Here is a 19490-nt window from a genome sequence, read left to right on the forward strand (position 1 = left end):
GCGCTCGTCCAATGGCTTGGCCAATGGGACGCGCGAGCGCTGTGGGAAATGTAAAGAGGCGTCGGGGCGGGGCAAGGGGGGGGAGGACGCAGCACGCGGGAACGATGGCGGCGGAGGCGCGCGTGTTCGGGGACCTTCGCGACAAACTCCGTCACAAACAGCAGCAGCAGCAACAACAGCAGCAGCAACAGCACAGGGGCGAGCGCGACGAGAGTGACGAGCAGCACGAGCAGCAGCAGCAGCGTAAGAAACAGCACGAGACAGCCGCCACAGAGCTGGGCGAGCGCGGCCTCAAGCACGGCCGCGACGAGAAGGAGGCTCCTGCTGCTGCTGCGGCGGCGGTGACGACGGCGACGACGGCGGTGGCGGTGGCCCGGGCTCGAGAGGCACCGCGCGGCGCGGACAAGCAGCAGCAGGAGGATGAGGCTGAGGTGAAGATGGAGAAAGAGGTGATCGAGCACGACGCGAAGCAGCAGCAGCAGCAGGAGGAGGAGGAGTGCAAGGCCGTGGATGTGTCGATGGACGACGACGAGGATGGCGACGACGAGATAGCCAAACTCGTGCGTACGGGCGTGCGGCAGGTGATCGCCTTCTCCGCCGCCGAGGTGGCGCGCATCGAGGGCCGCATCGACGAGGTGGTGCGACGCGGCGAGGCTGGCGCGCTCCGCACCGGCACCGTGGACCGCGCGCCTCTGCGCGTCAAATACTTCTTCGGCGAGGGCTACTCGTACGGCGCGCAGCTCGAACGCCGTGGCCCCGGTCAGGAGCGGCTGCTTCCTCGGGGCTCCGTGGACGAGATCCCTCGCTGGGTACGGGACCTCGTGATCGCGCCCCTGGAGCGACGCGGCGTGTTGCCCGCGGGCTTCGTCAACTCGGCCGTCATCAACGACTACCTGCCCGGCGGGTGCATCGTCTCGCACGTGGACCCCATTCACATCTTCGAGCGGCCCATCGTGTCGGTGTCTTTCTTCAGCGACTCGGCGCTCTGCTTCGGTTGCAAGTTTCGCTTCAAGCCGATACGCGTGTCCAAGCCCGTGCTGTCTGTGCCCGTGGCCCGCGGCTGTATCACCGTGCTCAGGCGAGTGCGGGACCTGGGAGGGTGGGGGGGTGTAGGATGATGCTTTGACCACAATGCCACCTCGCCAGACTGTTATTGTATTCGCGTTGTAATTCCAACTTCTGCTGAAAGAGGACGTGATAATTTTTTTTTTACCCTTTTATCTGGCAACAAAACTGACACCTTTTTACGAGGAGTCATGTTTGCATTGGCCACAAAACCTGCTGTCGGAATGCAAACAAAAAACACAACTCTGATAATGTATGCACTGTCCTTGAAATTGATTGGTCCACACCCGAGACAGCTTTCCTTAAAGCCTAGTCTCACATGGTGTTGGACCAGATGACGCCAAAAGGCGCACAACTCAAAGACAATGCACCATCAGAGTATGAGAGCTCGGGGTAAGCATTTACACCATTGGAACCTCATTTGCCAATAGCAAAATATGATGATTGTTTTTTTGTTGCCAGATAAAGGGTAAAAAACCAATTATCATATTTTGCTACTGGCAAATGAGGTTCCAATGGTGAAAGAGGACGTCTTGATGCACCAAGGATAACAAGCTGTGTGCATACAATGCCTCTGGTGTGTCTGCAAAGCAGATAATATTTTAGTTTAAACATTGGAAGGGGCAAGCATTATGCTTTTACCAACGTTTCAAAGGTAATCCACCGATTAAGGCCATCCTGAATGGGTCGGAGCTAATGCAGAGCCAGCACTGGTGAGATTGTATACACTCTATTTAAATCCTGGTCAATCACAGATTAGACCCAGTTATTGTGTGTAGCAAGTTCATAGCTTTACACATGGCAGCGCAAAATGAGTAAAGTCACTTTAATCTACCCCATAATTGCATGCTTAAATGTGTCAATACTGCACACATTTCCTGAGATGGTAGTGAACCAGCCTGCACAACGTGGTTTCTTAAGAGAAGCATATTCCAGAGATGTCTGCGGCTGTTGGTGATGTGATGTTAATGGACGGAAAGCGAGCAAGGATGGGTTTTAGTCGCTTGACATGTGTAGTGTCATTCAAATATTGATACAACTTCATAAATACATGAGAAAATAATTTAAGCAGGCAAAGTGGCTGGATTTCATTGTGGTCAGTTTGTCATATTGATTCCCGTCATTGGACAATTTTTTTTGCAAGACATTGCCAAAGTGGCATGCATGCTAGTCATGTGAATTGAATGTACCCATGTGTGCTGTTGTCAGTTTGTAACATTTCCTGTAACTAAATGGTATACAGGACCCTCAATACTGGGCGTATTCTAGGATGGGGTGCCCCAGTTGATCAATTTTCTTTCCAAAACTACATTTCCACAAAGACCGAATGTAGCCCATTTACATCAATGTGATGTATAAAGTATGTTACTTTGTACCGTTTGTTTAGTTTCCGCTAATGTGATGTGTTTGGCCTGCACATTTGCGTCACGCCTCACTCACCATGCTTAAAACTGCTAAGATGTTGAGGATTAGTGTTTGTCTTCTCTCATGGACAGTTGGTGTGAGTTGTAAATACATATTTCTGGAATAGTTAGGGACAGGTGGCATATTTTGGAGTTCTTGCTAAGAGTGATAGGGATCATATGGTGGTTTTAGGTGCATTGGGCTGAACCACAGTATTGAACAGGCAACATGAGGTATATACATACACTGAAATAGATATGCAAGTACCTCCCTGCAGGAGACACTAACAATAATTTTGCTGGACTGGAATATTTAGTCAAGAACTCTGCGGTCCCAGTTGTCTGGGATGTCTTAGGGAGACTAGTAAGCAGTGTGGGAGCTCGTGACATCGGTAGGGCTGTTGTGAGTCATGTTATTGGCCTTCCCGTGAAAGTGATAGACTATTATCTACCAACGGTAGGCATTTATAAACGATACGAAACAAAACAGCACTCAAATACTGTCCCCAAGACCCTCAAGTCCACACTACACACACTGCCAAAAGCCTAAAGAACAATTAAATATCAGCTGACACGACTCAACAAATTAGCCAAGGCAACCAAGACACCGTGTCCTGTACAATAGTGGCCACATGCCGTCGTACACCCACCCACGTGGAGGCCGTGACCTGCTATATTTGCACAGTGCAACCGAGCGTTGTGACATCGTCAGTACAGCCATGGGCGCCTTTTCGCCGCCTCAATGGGTCTCAACCGCGTGGCTAAAATACGATCGCAATGAACGAAGGGAAATCTCTCACTCGGACACCTTCACAGCCTCCCCGAGACCTCCCTGAGGCACAAATCAGACTGTGGTGTTGCAGCGGTTTCTGATATGAACAACTTAAAATGTTATCTTAATTAGGCAATTCACGTTAAAAGAAGCATTATATACATGAAAAAAATGTAAACAACAAAACTATAGCAAAGTATTTTTTATTAGAAAAATTATTTCTCATCTCCAGCTGCTTGGTGGGGAGGCACCCCCCAACGGCCCTGGTGGACGAACTGCTCCTGCTAGTAAGGGTGGGGTGGGGGGGGTCTTTGTTTTCGTTTAAAATAGTTGTTTTTGGTGATGAGTCCACATGAGCAGAAGAAGAGGACTACTTGGGGTCTGTAAGGGAATACGGCCCATTAAGGGCATCCACGCAAATGTCAAAATGTAAAGCCATGTCATGATGAGCGTGGCAGATGTTGGAACAGCCGTGATTTTTTTTGTCCCCGAGTAATCGACGAACACCAACAATGAGTTGCAGTATTGCAATTTGTTCTTGATGAATTGACCTGAATTGACAAGTTTGCCGGCTGTAAATGAAAACACATACAAAAATCCCTGCTTATGCTTGCCAAAAGCCAGTGGTTTTTTTTGGTGGCATACAGCTTCCTTGGAATTTTTTATTCAGAGAACAGCAGGTTAAGCCATAAATGCCAACAACCAATAAGTGAGGTTGCTTTTCATGATTCCATTAGGCTGCCCGGGCAGTAAATGTGTAATTGCTCTTGTCACTGAGTCTATTTCTGTGGAGGTAATGATTTTAATTCACATTCCCATTTGGTAATTTGTGTGAAAAATTTGTCATGGGGTGCTTGCCGTCTGCTCTAAAGTGGATGTTAAACTCCTGTCACTCAGTAAAGTCGAACATTGTGTGGTAGTCATTTTAGAAATCCACCCTTCAATGTATTAAAAATATCCTGCATGTCTGTGGTATTTAAGACTTTATTTGCGTAACTAATTAACTGTCATGTAAAATACTATTTCACTCTTAATATGGTAAAACCTTGTGCTTAATTTAAATGCACTTTTAATATGGCAAACCCTTGTGCTTTAAACGCAAGGAAAGAAACTCTGCAAAATAGTCTCTCGTTGTTTTGAATAGGAGAGTAAATTTCACTGAGCTTTCCCATCGTTACATACTCATCTACCTTTAGTGACTTGATTCGTGCATTCATTTGTCCTTCCGTGCATAAGCAGCAGCAGCAGCAGCCGCCATTTGGTGCAAAGTTGTGGTAACACGTTGCAGTATCTGTGGCCAGGCTTGTTGAGGTCCCATAGCAGGTTCACTGAATCGACAGGATGCATAAATAACATGTAGTTCACCATTTTCACCTGTACTGTATAGGACTGTAGACAGTGAGAGACAAAATTGGACCGCTTTTAACCGGCCTTGGGGAGGGGAGAGGCTTATATGTGGGCTCTCTGTGCCTTATCTCGTTTCAGTGGGTATGCTGCGGATGAAATCACGCACTGCATACGTCCTCAAGACATCAAGCAGAGGAGAGCTGTCATTATCTTGCGCAAGTGAGTGGATGTTTGAATTGTGCAACAAATGTCGGTGAGAACCTGCTGGTAGGCAAGGTCAGGTTTGCTGAACGCATAGAACAACTTCGCCGGAGAGCCTCGGAGAAACATGACACAAGCCGACTGAATTTGCTTGATTACTCCTTTATTCCTTCTGCACAGTTTTCATTACACTGTGGCACCCACCACTGTAGTACACCAAACAAACAATTGGATGCATATTCATAAGCTGTAAGCGATGACATTTTCAAAATAGTTTTTGCCTGCATTTAGTCCAAATGTGCCCAGATACCTTGTAAAAATAACTCTTAAAAAAACTTCTGCAAGATGTGTTTTTTAACGATTTAAATATTTTTTTCATATAAAGGATAACTATTTCTTCCTCATTGTCACATGGTCCGGTTTCAGATCTCATGACCATTGAAAACACAACGCTTCAAATGTATTAAGTTTTCTCCACCGTGTCCCCGCCACCCACGCCAATACGTCCTTGAATGAGCCATTGTTATTCACTGTTTATTATAGATACGCGTGTATAGCCAACACCCATGTGTGCGGTGAGTGCGAGATGAACACAGTTGTGCGTCCAATTTCCTTGTTGAACATCCCCCAGGTCTCTGTGTTGGACTCGCCCATCTTCTTTGGTATTCTTATTTGGCCAGAACTCTGTGTTTTGAATATCTCAGCCAGTAACACCATTAATACCAGTCTTGCGCAAAGCTTCTGTAGCTGAGGTAATTTGAGAAAGTGGACCATGGGTTGGTTGTAGGCGCTTCAACGCTACATGATGGGCAGCAGAGGCCAGTCCAGCAATATCCTTGCTGTATTGTACTATGCTGACACATCTATGCTTTCCACCTTCACCAAGCCATGCAAACTCTCGTAATAAAATGCGATTAAATAACCCATACGTCCAGCAGTGGATTGACGAAAAGGTTGTACATGAGAGGTCTTTTTTTGTACATATCATAGGATATTTTCACCCATTTAAAACTTTATAAGCACTTTGGTGTTTTGTTTTTGATTTATAAAATTTAGTTTTACAAAAGCACTCCAAATCCGCTTCTGCTCACCTCATTTCAGCAATTTGATCTCTCTTCCATCACTAATTGCTGGAGGTATATATGCATACATATACTCGTGTGTTTTAACAGTTGTCCTAACACTTTTTTATTTGCTTAGCAAACTTGTTGCACGTAACTTTGTTTTGCTTACAATTATCTGGAGATCCACCTTTGACGCTTTCTTTGCACATTTCTGCATGGATTCATTTTAATTTGCATTCGATATTATAATAACGATGGCATATGACCTGACTTATGACGTAGGGATCATAAACATGTACACTGCATAGAAAATGGAACAAAAGCTAAAAAGTGTGCAGGGGAGTATGGAGAAGTGGATGCGTGGCATTAGACTGAGTGACATGAAGAGGAACACATCAGTCGGAGAACAAATGCAAATTAGAGCTATCATTGACTTAAGAAAGTGGGCTTGGGTAGGACACATCACCTGAAAGGGGATGATGATCGAGACTAACAATGGAGTGACGGACAAATGGGGATACAGGCACGAGATGCTCATGAGATGAGCTCCTATTTTGGAGCTAGATGGATTGAGGGTTGGCAACAACTTTGGCAAGCCTTCATCCAGCAGTTGATAGATCGTGTTTGATAATGATTTCCTTCACTTTCATCGGTTTGAGCCATGTCTTCATTTAAATGAAAATGCTTTCCGAGTGCAGTAATGACATATTCTTGCTCATGGAATACAGTTTGTGCCCAGTTGCTCTGATGCTTAAACTGGTCTAAAATGTATATCTAAAGTCCCTACTAGGGGGTAGTACTTACCTATGTACTGCAATCTGTGAATCAACTTAGTTCTGACACACTTTGCGGGTTTCCTATGTACTATAATTAGTCCAAAACAAGATTTTATTCATCGTGCACAATATAAATCTTACCCCACAACATTTACTCTGGTGCTTCTGCAAGCTTCATCTCTGAGGCTTTGTAAAATTACCTTTGACCTAATAACTGGACATGTCAAAAACCACCAGGCAGTTATGTGCTATTGTATTTTTGTCTACTTTTTTTACGCCTTGTGCAATCTTTTTGTTCGTGCATGTTGCCTCCCAGAACTAGGGATGATGCGCCACGGATGGACTCCCTGGCCAACCATCCCGCACAACCACTGCCAGCCCAGCAACCCCACACACGCCACCCCCATCACCAGGCTGAGCCCCGCAAGCGCAAGACATCGCGTCGGAAAGCGGCGCCACATGAGGCACACTGGTAACTACTTGCAGTTTTCATCTGCAGCAATAACTTGCGTAATCTTCGCATGTAATAATGCCCAGATATAATACTGCACACTTCTGTACGGCCAACTAACCAGATGCTACCGTACACAGCTTGGCTTCGCTGCTGTGGTACATTATACAGAATATAAACTCGGTGGAAGCTGCAGACATGCAATGGCAATCCATGAGTCGCATTTTCAAAGATGTCTCCAAAAATGTCAACCCATAGTGCGTGCAGAACTGGAAATGAAACCTTAGACCCTTGCCGCAGTGGCAAGGTGTTAACTCCCTCGCCATGGTATGCAGGAGGTCATGGGTTCTATCCTGACCCTGATGCCTGTATATTTGGAGTTTGCATGTTCTCCCTGGTTGTGTGGATTTTTCTCCAGTTCTTCCGGTTTTTCCATCCACATTTAAAATCCACATGTTTTGAGATGATTTGACTGCTATAAATGTTCACATGATTAACCACTTCCTTGAGATATCATATGTGGCAAGGTCACTTCTGAAAAACAGCTATATATATCCGTGGGCATTACAACATACACATAATTAAATTTGCAGTTACCCCGATTATCCATGTGCGCGTAATGCAATTTGCATATTAACTGTCCTAGGCCTCTCCTCGTCTAGTTATGCGTTGTATATAGCATTGTGCTACATCTGACAGAACCTATGTGAGAGACATGCCCCTTGACTAGATTCAAACCATGACATGCAGGGTACCGTGCTCTGAAAATTGATTCCTCAGCAGACCTGCCAGGCGCAATTGGATGATCGGTGAGGTTTTGGCCTTTGGCAGCCTCACCGTCACCGAGTGATAGTCTTGGGGGCCCCAGAATGTCTATCGTGGGTGTTTCTGGTAAAGGAGGTGAAGGGAAGCTAATATTAATCGGCTTCTAGTTGCTCCTTTATAGAGTTATGCTTGCATACAGTCTGGGCTGGAGAAAAAAGGAGCAGATGGGGCAGTTTGCCTTGGGCCTCAGATCCAAAGGCCACTTCAGAAAAGGCCAAGGGGGCCTTAGAGGGAGTCTCACTTTGCATCCTTATCTAGGCGTCCAAAAACATTTTGGCAGCCCTGCACTCAGATGCGACCACACGTGCTTCCGTTTCAGGAGGTTAGAGCTCGTTTAAGGTTACAATTAGCACATAGGTTTTTAGAGCCACTTGTAATGCAAGTGTGGTCTTCCAGATGAGGCCACATTTTGAATGTTGATTCTCTCAAGCTTTTGCATCATCAGGAATTGGAAGGACAAAGAACCAAGCAGAATAGTGGTAGTGACTAGCCAGTCACTATCCAATTATGGGAATCCTGGGGCCAGCAGGCTAATTGGAACCATTCAGACAACATTTAAGGTTGAGGTGAGATTCCTCACTTGAACTCCTGAAGATGCCCACAGTAGCGTGTGGCGAAATTTGTACCCTGCAAGCCCCTTGGATCTGCAGCACGTTTTTGCTTGTAGATGTGTGCGGTCGCTCTGCTCTCACGTGGTTCGCTCCGCGTCGCCGTGCCTCTCGCAGGCCCCGGATGCTCGAGATGGACAAGGAGGAGAACCGCCGAGCGGCGCAGCGCAAGAGTGGGCACCGAGCAGCTCCGGGCAGTCGCCCCAAAAGGGGCGACCCATTCGCTCACTCGGGCAGCAGCTCGGATGAGAGAAGCCCCATGCATGACGGCAAGAGGCGGCGCGTATGAAGACGGAGGAGGCGTGCGCATAGCTCGTGGCTGGTGGGCTTGTGCAGTGGCATTGCAAGAAGCCCCTTTCGAGCCGAGGACGGGACAGGTTTGGCCTTTTTTGGCTTAAGCGTTGTGCCCAGGTAGGTGGGTGGTCACGGCTTCTCTACAGGATAGGAAATGGCATGCCTGACCTTCGCCCCTCATTGGCAGCAGTTGGTACTAATACATAATAGATTATGCTCGTTTGAGCAACTACAGCACAGGGTCAGAGCATGAGGGCTTTACAAATGGCATGTGGAGGGGAAATGTTATTGGAGCTTTTGATACAAGTTTTGAGTGTTTTTTGGATGATATTTGTAAAGGTTTTGTCACTTTTCAGTAGCATGAATGTTAAGGCATGTAAACTCTAAAACAATTTTTTTTTAATCTTTTGATAGGATGCAGTGTTACAAGAATGTTGTAAACCTCCCTTAAAAGGGAGTTGTCTATATTGACAAAGTTTAAATTGTTTTTATATAAACTCCAGTGTTATACTCGGTTTAAAATCGGTTATCTTTCGTGAGTAAGGTGGAAAGAGCAATGTTCCTAACAACTCGACACTATACTGATTTTTCCGTATGTTTATACAAATGCATTGTATTATTTCCAAAGTTATATGTCTATGTTTAGCTGAGGATGTCAATGTCATGCACAAGCAGCTTGTGCAAGTCACTTCGATTCCCCCTCTACCGCACTGCACAGCTGACTTGACTTGACTTGCATTGATTACCTTGAGTGGTGTCGTTTAAACACCACTGTAGGTGCTCGGGAGACAGCCATGTATGGCACTGATTTTTCCATTTCATTTTGGCCAATGGCATTTTTAATTGGTGCAGACTAGAAGCACCTGATTCAACTAATTTAAAAGTCTTTGTTATCGTGACTTATTATCTTTGTACAATCGTCATATCCCCTGAAACTGCAGGATTCATCGCTACACTTACCAAAGGTAGTGATACTTTATTCAAGGTTGTGCAAATAATATGTATTTGTTTGCATTACTTTTCAACTTCCAACATGTTACATTGTGCTCAGGGTCCTTGTATGTGGTTGCTGTTTAACGGGGGACCTCGGAGCTTTTAAAAATGCCCCCTGTGCCTCCGAACATGGGCATTTTGGAACAATCACGCTCCACCAGGCAACACAATTGCCTATACTGTTTCCTATCTCTTCACACTTGTGAAATGGTGCAAATTGATGGATACTTGGTGGGGGAGGGGGGGACAAATATACCCGAGTTATAATAATTCTTTGTGCATACCTCATGCCAATAGGTCACAGCACCAGGCTTTAAGTGAGCGAAAAATGTGTTAAAGAAGCACGTATAACGAAGGGCATGGACAGGTCTTTTGTCAGTAAACTGCAGGATGAGAACAAGCCTTTTAGAAATTGGCTCATGGGGGTTTCATGACCATACATCACCATGCTGATCGCTGTGAGTTGATGGCGGAGAGCATGGACATAGGAACATAGAATTACAGTACAACTTATTTTGCTGCATAGAATTACAGTACAACTATGCTGAACACCATGTAGCACAGCCCCCCAGCTGCCTATGATAACCTAGCGTGCATGGTGGTCGCTCATCCAAGCACTATCCAAGCTCAACGCTGATTAGTTTGAGATCTGAATGACCCAAGAAATCACCAAATCAGCCGAATTCTGGATGATTTGGTCAGACAAAATAATTCACACTGCATACAGCATCAAGAAGAATACAACTAGCATGATAATATATTTTTCTCTTATCACAAGTTGATTGCATCCGCTGAATTGAATATACATTTCATTAACAACTGGCTCCCAGTGTAGGATTTTCCCCCACGTGTGCATGGCAAAATTTGTTTCGCCTAATTTAATGGCTGTGTGGCACTTTTAATTACCTGTGCAATAGACCAGGTTGGATTAAAAAAAATCGTTAATGTTTTTAATTTTTCAATGTCGGTGCCTACGTACGTAGGTGTGAGTATTCTGAACAGGTCGCTTCCTGCAGCGGTAGTCGCCTCCTACAGAGGACAAAACAAAAACACGGCCAATCAACCCATAAAGTTGCCCTGTCACATGGCTAGGATCACGTTATTTCTCTGCAAAAGGTGTTCAGCGGAGGGAACCGTGCTGCCTAATGTGATTTTAATTTTTTTGTTTCAACATGTGTTTGGTAGAATTCACTGCACTAGATTGTTTGGTTTGAACTGCCTTTTGTTAATTATAGAAGTTGCCCAAGCACATGTTATGATGAAAAGTGAAAAATATAATATTTTGCGGCATGTGAAAAATTAGGCCATGCTGTGACATTGTTTGCAAAGAAGGCCACTGTGCTGGTGTAAGCAGTAGATTTAAATAATTTGAAAACTAGCTGTAAATAGTTGTGGGAAATATTCACGTAACAATGAATACCAGGTCACAGGAGGTGATGATTTCCAGTAAGAATTTACCTGGTTAAAATGAATGTTTGTTGTGTAGTGGAAGTTTGTTGACTGTTCTCTTTGACTTAACAAAGTGGCCAAATCCGTCGAATGTTACGATTGACCCCAGTATCTGTGCCATGTCAATGAAAGTTACACTGCACATGTTGAACACATTGCAACCAAGCTTGTGCTCGTATGAAATGCTACACCAGGTCATGGTCGTCCAGGATTCAATGAGAAACTTGCTTCCCTGAAATATTCAGGGCTTTTGGTTCTCAGTATGAATGTATACAGATATTTGAAGATGGGGGGAAAAGGTATACACGGTGCTAAGTGGAAAGTGAACGATGCTATAAATATGTTGGGATTACAATCACCAGGTGCGTGATGCCGTAATTGGATGCTCAGAATTGTCGCCTATGACATTCATATTTGATTTAAGTATTGTGCATCCCAGTGGTGGCTGTTGGAGATTTTTGTCATCAAACTTGTTATTGATGTGAATGTTTCTGGGTATCCCTTGGCGCATTAGTTGGGGTCGTGACACCTCTTGTCCATTGTTTCTGAAATGTTCTGTCAAGTACCTACTCCATGCTGACACTGACCTTAATTTTCTCCTTCGTTGTCTCAAAGCCACTTCTTCTGAGTCTTCCCGAGCATGATCTTTATCACATAAATTCTAGATATTCTTGTGCCACCCTGGCTATGACCAGGCTATCTGCAGTGATGTTTTTACTGTCTGAATGGCACCTGCACTCCCATATAATGAAATTCGGCTGCTCTCACACACTATCAGTAAAATCCTACGGAACAAATAGTGTGTCAAAATTATATAATATACAAATTCATACTCGGAGACAGAAGACAGCAACAGTTAGTGCCTTAACCATTTAACAAATATGCGAGTGTACATATCCCATTCTTACCTCCAGTGATCCATCCACCACCTGACCACTCATGTTGGTTCACTGGTGAGTGAAGCTGAACTCCTGTTATATCTGCAATTTTAATCCAGAGATCCTTATGAATGATCTCAATGAAGAAGGCTAGAGAAAAGAAGCTAAGGAACTAGTGCAACAAATACAATTCTATACCAAGCTGGCCCGAGCTAGAGAACCTCTTCAGGAGTAGCGGAGTTTATCGCTGTGATGCCTCCTTTGTGTTTTGTGAATTGAGTCCTATAGTCTGTGGTCTATTCTGAATGACCAGAGTTGGACACTGAGGAAGGAAGATGATGGGAAATGGGTGTCCTATGAGTTGTAAAACTAGTTGGGGACGCAACACTGGGAATTGTTCGTCTTGACTGCCACTGTGCTGATGACCGTTTGGACTTGTATGATATGAGTTTCCATCGCTCTAAGTGGTGACTTGGAGGTTTCCAGGTTCATTTGTGCATACCTATTTATTACTGTGCTATGGCACTTATTGTTCTGTTTGTGTCCACATGTATGAATTTGTATATATATGGGTAAAATGTTGGCAACATTTTATCATTTAAATTGTTCTCTGAGCTCCGGCTGATGTCTTGAGTAGACAGAGTTCGTTCTATGGGAGAATGAAAGTCGTGGTTCTGTGTAGGAGATAACACATTTTGAGGTGATTGCTAAAAGTTAAACAATCTCTTTAACCTGTTTGTTGTTAAACCCCTGGCACTTAATTAAAAAGTACACTTTCAACTGTTGGCCAAATTGACATTAATCTTAAATGGCTTTCCATCTCACCAAATGCCCTCACGTTGAGAGCAGCTTTTGATAGACTCCAGTGGAAGATCAATACTTGACTCTGGTTTTTTGGAATCTCCTGACTCCATCTGTGTTGGCGCCTGCGGCAGCCCCTTAGGAATTCAAGTTACCAACATCCTTTTGTAATCCTCAGGTGCCGACAACCAATATAAAAAGGCTTTATTTACAACGTCATCGAGTCTGTGAGTTTATTATGTCACATATCCTCTCAGTACCTCCAACAAACATGAATATGTTCCCCCATTGTATTATAAGGTATCATTAGTTCTACAGATGTGGTAACCATCTGTCTTGCACTTTAACTTAAATTAATACTAATTTGGGGGGTTGTGCTCAGAATCAAAAACACTGCCCTTTGTGTTTGGTTTTGAAGCATTTCCAGTTTAGTGGTTTAGCAAAGTACGCTGCAAACAGGTTTTGTTAGTCCCTTTCTTCAAGCACACTTTGTCCCTTTGTTATGTAAACTAATGTGCACTTTATTACAAAGTTTAGGCGTAGTGAGCAGAGCAATTGAAATGGCAATTGCATGTTGATCAATTGTATAGGAAGCTTGCTTGACTAATATATGCATATTTTTTTTAATTTCTAGCAGGATATAATTGTTCACTTAGTTTTGGTCCCATTTTCATCAAACTCCAGCCTGTGTCATGTAAATTTGAGTGCACTTGCAGAGATTAGTTTACAACACTCGTACAATTTGCTTGCAGCAGCCAACCAAATACGTGTAAACTCGTGTGATAGATATAGGTGTGACGGTTTAGGACGTGTGGAATTTTAATTCCAAGTTTTCACAAGGAACAAGTGGAAAGTGACAATTTAAAGTCGAACAGAAAATAATTACAAAATTTGTAATAAATTTCCGATTGCTCATGTTTATAACCCAAATGTGTAATTGGTACCAAGGCACACAGCGATGTAGTTAAGTCAATTGGGAATCCCGATTGCCATCAGTGCCTCACGACACATTTAAGAATGACCCCGAAAGCGACACTTTCACGACTCGAGACAACTTCCTTTTCTTTGTGCATTTCGGTGGTTAATTCGGTAAATATATTTTTTATCTTATCACAAACTGTTTTTATTTGGGTTTTTTGTGTACAACCATTACTTTTTCAGTCGCTTTAATCCCCATTTGATATTGATTTTGACATAACGCTTGGGAAATTGCTTTTGCCAACATTGCTATGTGAAGTTCCTCTCGTGTGAAATCATGTGCTGGTGTCCACTCTGAGAACATCAAGCTATTTTCTTATCACGAGAAGTTTTTATACTTTAGAGTCGCCCATCCTCATACCTTAGAAGAATTCAACAGTGTTTAGCACAGTGCCTTGACACTGGCATCGGTTCAACCTACTGACCCACCCAGCCATGTTAACACAAGGCATCATTATAAGTATAGGGGGTTTAGCGTTTGAAAAGTGCAGCTGTTGCACAGTTAACAGATGGCACTTGGTTTTTGCTTATGTAATTGTCTTTACAAACCAGCACACTTGCTTTATTACTGTCAGAATGTCGGTTTACTTAAATTTTACCATTAATTTCGTCTCCATTACACCAACTTAGTCTCATCAATGATGACCATTCGTAGGCACAGGCCTGTGCCTGGTCCCAAATGATATTTCACATAAGTACATTTTTGGCCTAATTCGACCAGATGATAGTCCAACACGATATTTTTTTATGAATCAAGATTATATTTTTCAATTACATTGCAACAGTGTTTTGTTTTGATATATGTCAAAGTTGTTAATATGATGGTTTGAGGTTTAAGTTATAAATTATCACACAATATTAGTTGAGAACAAAATACTTAAGATTGAGGCAACCACAGGACTCGACTGTCAATTCATACAAATTGGCTCTGGGGAGTGAACCGACCACTTAGATTTCCTAAGTAGTTTCTTTTTACGACACCCACTGTTTAATTTAGTTTCATTGCAACAATGTCTGTTTTCATACCTGCATGTTGACGTCACTGTGTATTCTATGCACCGAACATTACAATGTATAATTTATCCCATTAATATATAAATAAGATTTATGTCCTCAATTTATTTGTTGTTGCATTTTATCTTGTCCCTTGACAATCACAAACTGTATATCAACAAAAGTTCTGCGTTTGTTTGGCAACTAATGCTTCCCATTTAAATCAAACTTTGATTCTGAGATGGTAAACTGGGCTGGAGACATTTCACGCGTAGGCTTTCGCAACCAGATATAATGCAAAATTCATATTTTGAGTCCGATCTCATAACTAAAATGTGCTGTAAATCGTTCTCCACCCGTCAAAGCCAATTGAGAAAGTTGTCACGTGAACAAATGTTAATTATTACTGTTTCAGCGCCACCGGGGTGTTTTAGAGCAATCTCAAGACATTTAAATGGATATGACTTTTTGCTGATACTTAAAACCATCATCATCAGGCAGCAAAATTTCACACCCACTTAAAATTTGTCAGATTGCTCGCCAACACATTGGTGTACTGAAGCAGTACTACGTTGGCGCTTTTGTTCACGTGATAACTCTATTCATTGACCGTGTTGGGTGGAGGAGGGTTTACAACACATTTTATTCATACCATCTGACCCAAACAATGTATTATGAAGCAATGCTGAAGAGAGTAATGCGTTTATATACATGTCCAAAGGTGGCAAACAAGCAGGTTGGTTCATTGCAGTGTTTCTATGACGTTTAATTGGAGGCTGTTTTTCACACCCAAATTTATGGAAAATCTAGTATTTATTATTTGTAACTATTCATGTACACTTGTATTTGTTCACATTTTTATAGTATGCAGACAAACACGAGCTGAAATGTTTTCGGGACATTTATGTTGGTTCAGTTTGACAGTTGTACAGTCATTCGTTTGTGTTTTTGTGTTTTGGTTTATTGTTTGAATAGATTTCACATTTATTTAACGGTGTTCAACATGAATGTGAAATACATATAACATGCATACGTTTAAATATATGTATGTAAACAGCACCAAAATGGTGAAGACAACTTATAAAAAATTGCTTGTTGAAAATAATAAAACTTTTTTTGTTACGACTGAATGAAACTGGCTTTGCATGCAGATATGAAATACGTGGCCAGTTAGGTACCATGTCAGACTACCGGTCATGAGTTGGTTGTTGACTTTTTGCTGTTTACACTGCCTCTCCATTTGTTTTGTTGTAGGCATAGCCAAACACCTTTTTCAATAATTTTTTGTACAACACTGCATATTAAATATATTGTTAGGATTGTTTTGATATTAAATGCAAGTCATATTTTTCCAACTGCTATGTTACACTTGCTACAAAGTGGTATTTTTTACGCTTGTCAATACAAATAAATAGCTTTCAAAGGTCAATAATTTGGTGGTTTAGTGTCAGGTCGCAGATTCGCACTTACACAATAATTGATTATCGCTCGATGCTGCATAACATTTAAACCATTTACAAGAATGTGGTGTGCAATTCTCTGGTAAGTTTTAATTTCGGCATCTGTCTGAGCTTCACATGCCTTTGGTAAAACTGGCCTTTAGTTGGAATGGCAGATGGATTATTTGTGTTTGTTCAATATAGACACCCTGCCCTAATCTTTATATTGATAACGGTATCCTTTGGAGTGCTGTGGGCAAAAAGTCGGTTATTGTAGTGCCACTTTTTTAATACGAGCCAACTCTGCCGGTGTTGTGACAGGATACACATGCTGGTAGGTTTTGAGTGTCATGTTGAATTTTTTAGTTGAATCAGCATAATGCATATATAATATTTACCCCCCCCCCCCTTGCATACAAGGCAAAATTAACACTTAATTTGGTCTTAGTTCCAATAATATACTACAGTTCTGGCAAACTATCTGTAGCACAAAATACATGTAATTTTGAAAAGCAGTAACAGTACTTGGCCCTTTATAAACACCCACTTGGAACTCGAACCTTACAGTGATGTTGGTGCTGAATAGATAACATATTCTTTGCTTTTTTTTCTCCTGTGTTGTAAAGCAAAATGTTGTCTTATCTGGTAAATTACTTTGTGTTACCATCTTCATATATCCACTAATCTTTAGCTAGTTCCCACAAATAAGATTTAATCTGCAGTGCACTGGCATTAGAACGCAATGGTCACTTGCTAATATCTAAAACACGGTGAGTTCAGACATTAAAATGCATAAAATTAAACCGTAATGGTCTATTTTAATGCATGCGTTTCTCAGTGGGTATAATCCCTCGTGATTTGTGGATATTTTCACATTATTTGAGCTCTGGCTTGCAATTACATACTCTTGAAGATTACCTCACTGTCCCTATTTTCTTGCAGAAATGCACTCTTGCTAATTCTCCCACAGATCTTGTTCATGCGGCTGTAGAAATTGACCGTCCAGCTTTATGCAAGCTTCTGAACGAGGTGTGTAGGAGTTCACATTTTGTATGGCTTGACATGAATGACGTTTCCCTCCAGGTGCTTCAAATTGAGTTCCTAAAACACCCCAGCACGTGGAGCGAAACGTCGGACATGCTGAACAACACGCGGTACATCCCCAAAACACATCAGGAGAGACAACACAACGGCGAAACTCTACGTAAACCTGATTGCGTTTTGATCATCACAGCCAAACACTGACAGTGGTGTGAAATACTTTGTCAATGTATTAAAATATCACAATGGCATGTTGAATTTTGTATAACAGGACAACCTTATGTGTATGATTTGGTTGTGCGCACATAAACTTAAAAAGTATTTCTGCAATGCAAACTGATTCTGAGACTGTTCCTACATGTTTGTATATTGTAGTTTATATTAACACCAAAATGCATCTTGTTTAACAAACGTGTATTTTTTTAAGGAGATGTTGGATTAGGTTAAATGTTTTACATCTGCCTGCAAACTCACCACAATGTAATTTCCCATAGGCATAAAATGGACTGCGAGTGTCATTTTATGCAGTGATAGTTTCCATTTGGGCTTAAAGAAATTGCTAAATTTACTTTCTTGCTGAGATTAAAATACTCAAACAGCCTTTTAAAATAAATGCATCGGCTAATATGGGATGAATGTAATTGCAGAGTAGTAAAAAAATGCCTGTAATTAAAATGGAATAAACTACATCTGGGTTTTTTCAATTCAATAATTAAACATTTATGTGGTGTTTTTATTTTGTAAGAGGCATGCTCATTACAGCAAGTGTACATACTACAGGTGAAAGAAAACTGCTGCTACAAAGTCTTGTTTTATTGGGTGTAGATTTCGTATTTCAGTTGGTGCAGGTCATTTTCAAAGTATAACCCACCTTAATGATTGTTGAATTTTGAAAACCTGTCATTGCATAAAATATATATCTGATTTTTACACTCGTAGAAATACGGGTCATACTCTGTCTACAGAGTACTTTACATTTTTCACAAATGTTGTTTGGAAGAGGTTTCGCACTTCATTTGATATTTAGTTTTCATCATGAGGAAATAAACCCAAAACATTGACAGTGGTGTTAGATACATCGTCAACTTACAGTAGATAACTTTCACTGATGAAAGGTATATAAAAAACTTAAAACAACAGCCTGAAATGTAATGTATGTGCTGGTTGTACGTGCACAATGATTACTGCATTCGAAGGCGAACATCTGATCTTTAGAGGATGTACATGGGCAGCATTAAGCTGTGTTGTTATTGTTCAGAAAGCGTTTCTTCATGCCAGTCAATAATTCTCTGAGATAACTTGTATATTTACTGTACATCCCTGTAAGTTTCACACAAACGGTTTCGTGGGTTTTTTTATGTTTAAGCTTTAAAAACTCATTACAATGTTTTAAGAATGAATACGGTTTGGTACGTTCTTTAATTACAAGATAAGGCTTTATTACAGTAATATTTTACATTATTTTTTGAGATGACACCAAATGTTTGGCGAATAAACAGTCAAGTTAATTAAGTGTTGTCAACTGGCTCGTCGATGTGTCGTGTGTGTGTGTGTACGGTATATTACTCATGGGCCCTGACCAGCACGAGTTTGTGTGCAGGTGTAGAGGAGTAAAATGGGGACATGACGTCAGGTGTGCCTTTCAGTGCGATGACGTCACGTCTCCGAGGGTACTTAAGGGATACCCCGTGACGTAAGTGGGGTCACTGTGGGAACGGGCAGAGTAAGCACGGTGAAGAGGGAACCAGGGGTAGAGAGAGGGAGCGAATAGGGAGTCTGGGGAGAAACCGGTGGTAGCCGTAGAGGTGCTTCTCTCTCCGCTCGGTGGAGTCGGCAGAGTCCCCGATCCGACACGAGAGAGAGAGACCGGAGCTAGCCGGCAGGGACCCGAACTCAAGAGTAGGACCCCTAGCCCCTGGGAGTTGTGTACCCTGCTGTGTAATATTGTAACAGCTTTAATAAACCCTGGCGAAAGCCCTTAACTGACCTCCGTCTCCGAGTGCATCTGTCGGGAGCTTCTCTACACAGGCAGTCGTGCGTGGTGCCGTGAATCTGCTTGTATCTTTCAAAATTAAGCAACGAAAATAATTGTGATTATTTTTTGACAGCGAG

At 42.4% G+C, this 19490-nt stretch overlaps 1 protein-coding gene across 1 annotated transcript; it reads left to right on the top strand.

Annotated features, from left to right (window-relative positions):
- The first annotated feature begins 65 nt into the window (after positions 1-65).
- On the top strand, positions 66-18890 carry ALKBH5 (alkB homolog 5, RNA demethylase). Its single transcript, XM_061570123.1, has 4 exons — positions 66-1078; positions 4726-4806; positions 6945-7100; positions 8630-18890. Exons 1-4 carry the CDS (start codon positions 105-107, stop codon positions 8799-8801), a joined length of 1383 nt encoding a protein of 460 aa, XP_061426107.1. The 5' UTR covers positions 66-104; the 3' UTR covers positions 8802-18890.
- Positions 18891-19490: the final 600 nt, after the last annotated feature.

Source organism: Lethenteron reissneri, chromosome 44 (assembly GCF_015708825.2).
Source record: "Lethenteron reissneri isolate LAM-NWPU_2019-01 chromosome 44, ASM1570882v1, whole genome shotgun sequence".
NCBI lineage: Eukaryota > Metazoa > Chordata > Hyperoartia > Petromyzontiformes > Petromyzontidae > Lethenteron > Lethenteron reissneri.

What these genes read in the sequence shown, in the direction of transcription:
- ALKBH5 (XM_061570123.1), top strand. Translation starts at nt 105, where the DNA reads ATGGCGGCGGAGGCGCGCGTGTTCGGGGACCTTCGCGACAAACTCCGT. An exon ending in GCTGTCATTATCTTGCGCAA is followed by an intron (nt 4,807 to 6,944) that starts GTGAGTGGATGT and finishes GTTGCCTCCCAG; the next exon opens with AACTAGGGATGATGCGCCAC. An exon ending in GCGCCACATGAGGCACACTG is followed by an intron (nt 7,101 to 8,629) that starts GTAACTACTTGC and finishes TGCCTCTCGCAG; the next exon opens with GCCCCGGATGCTCGAGATGG.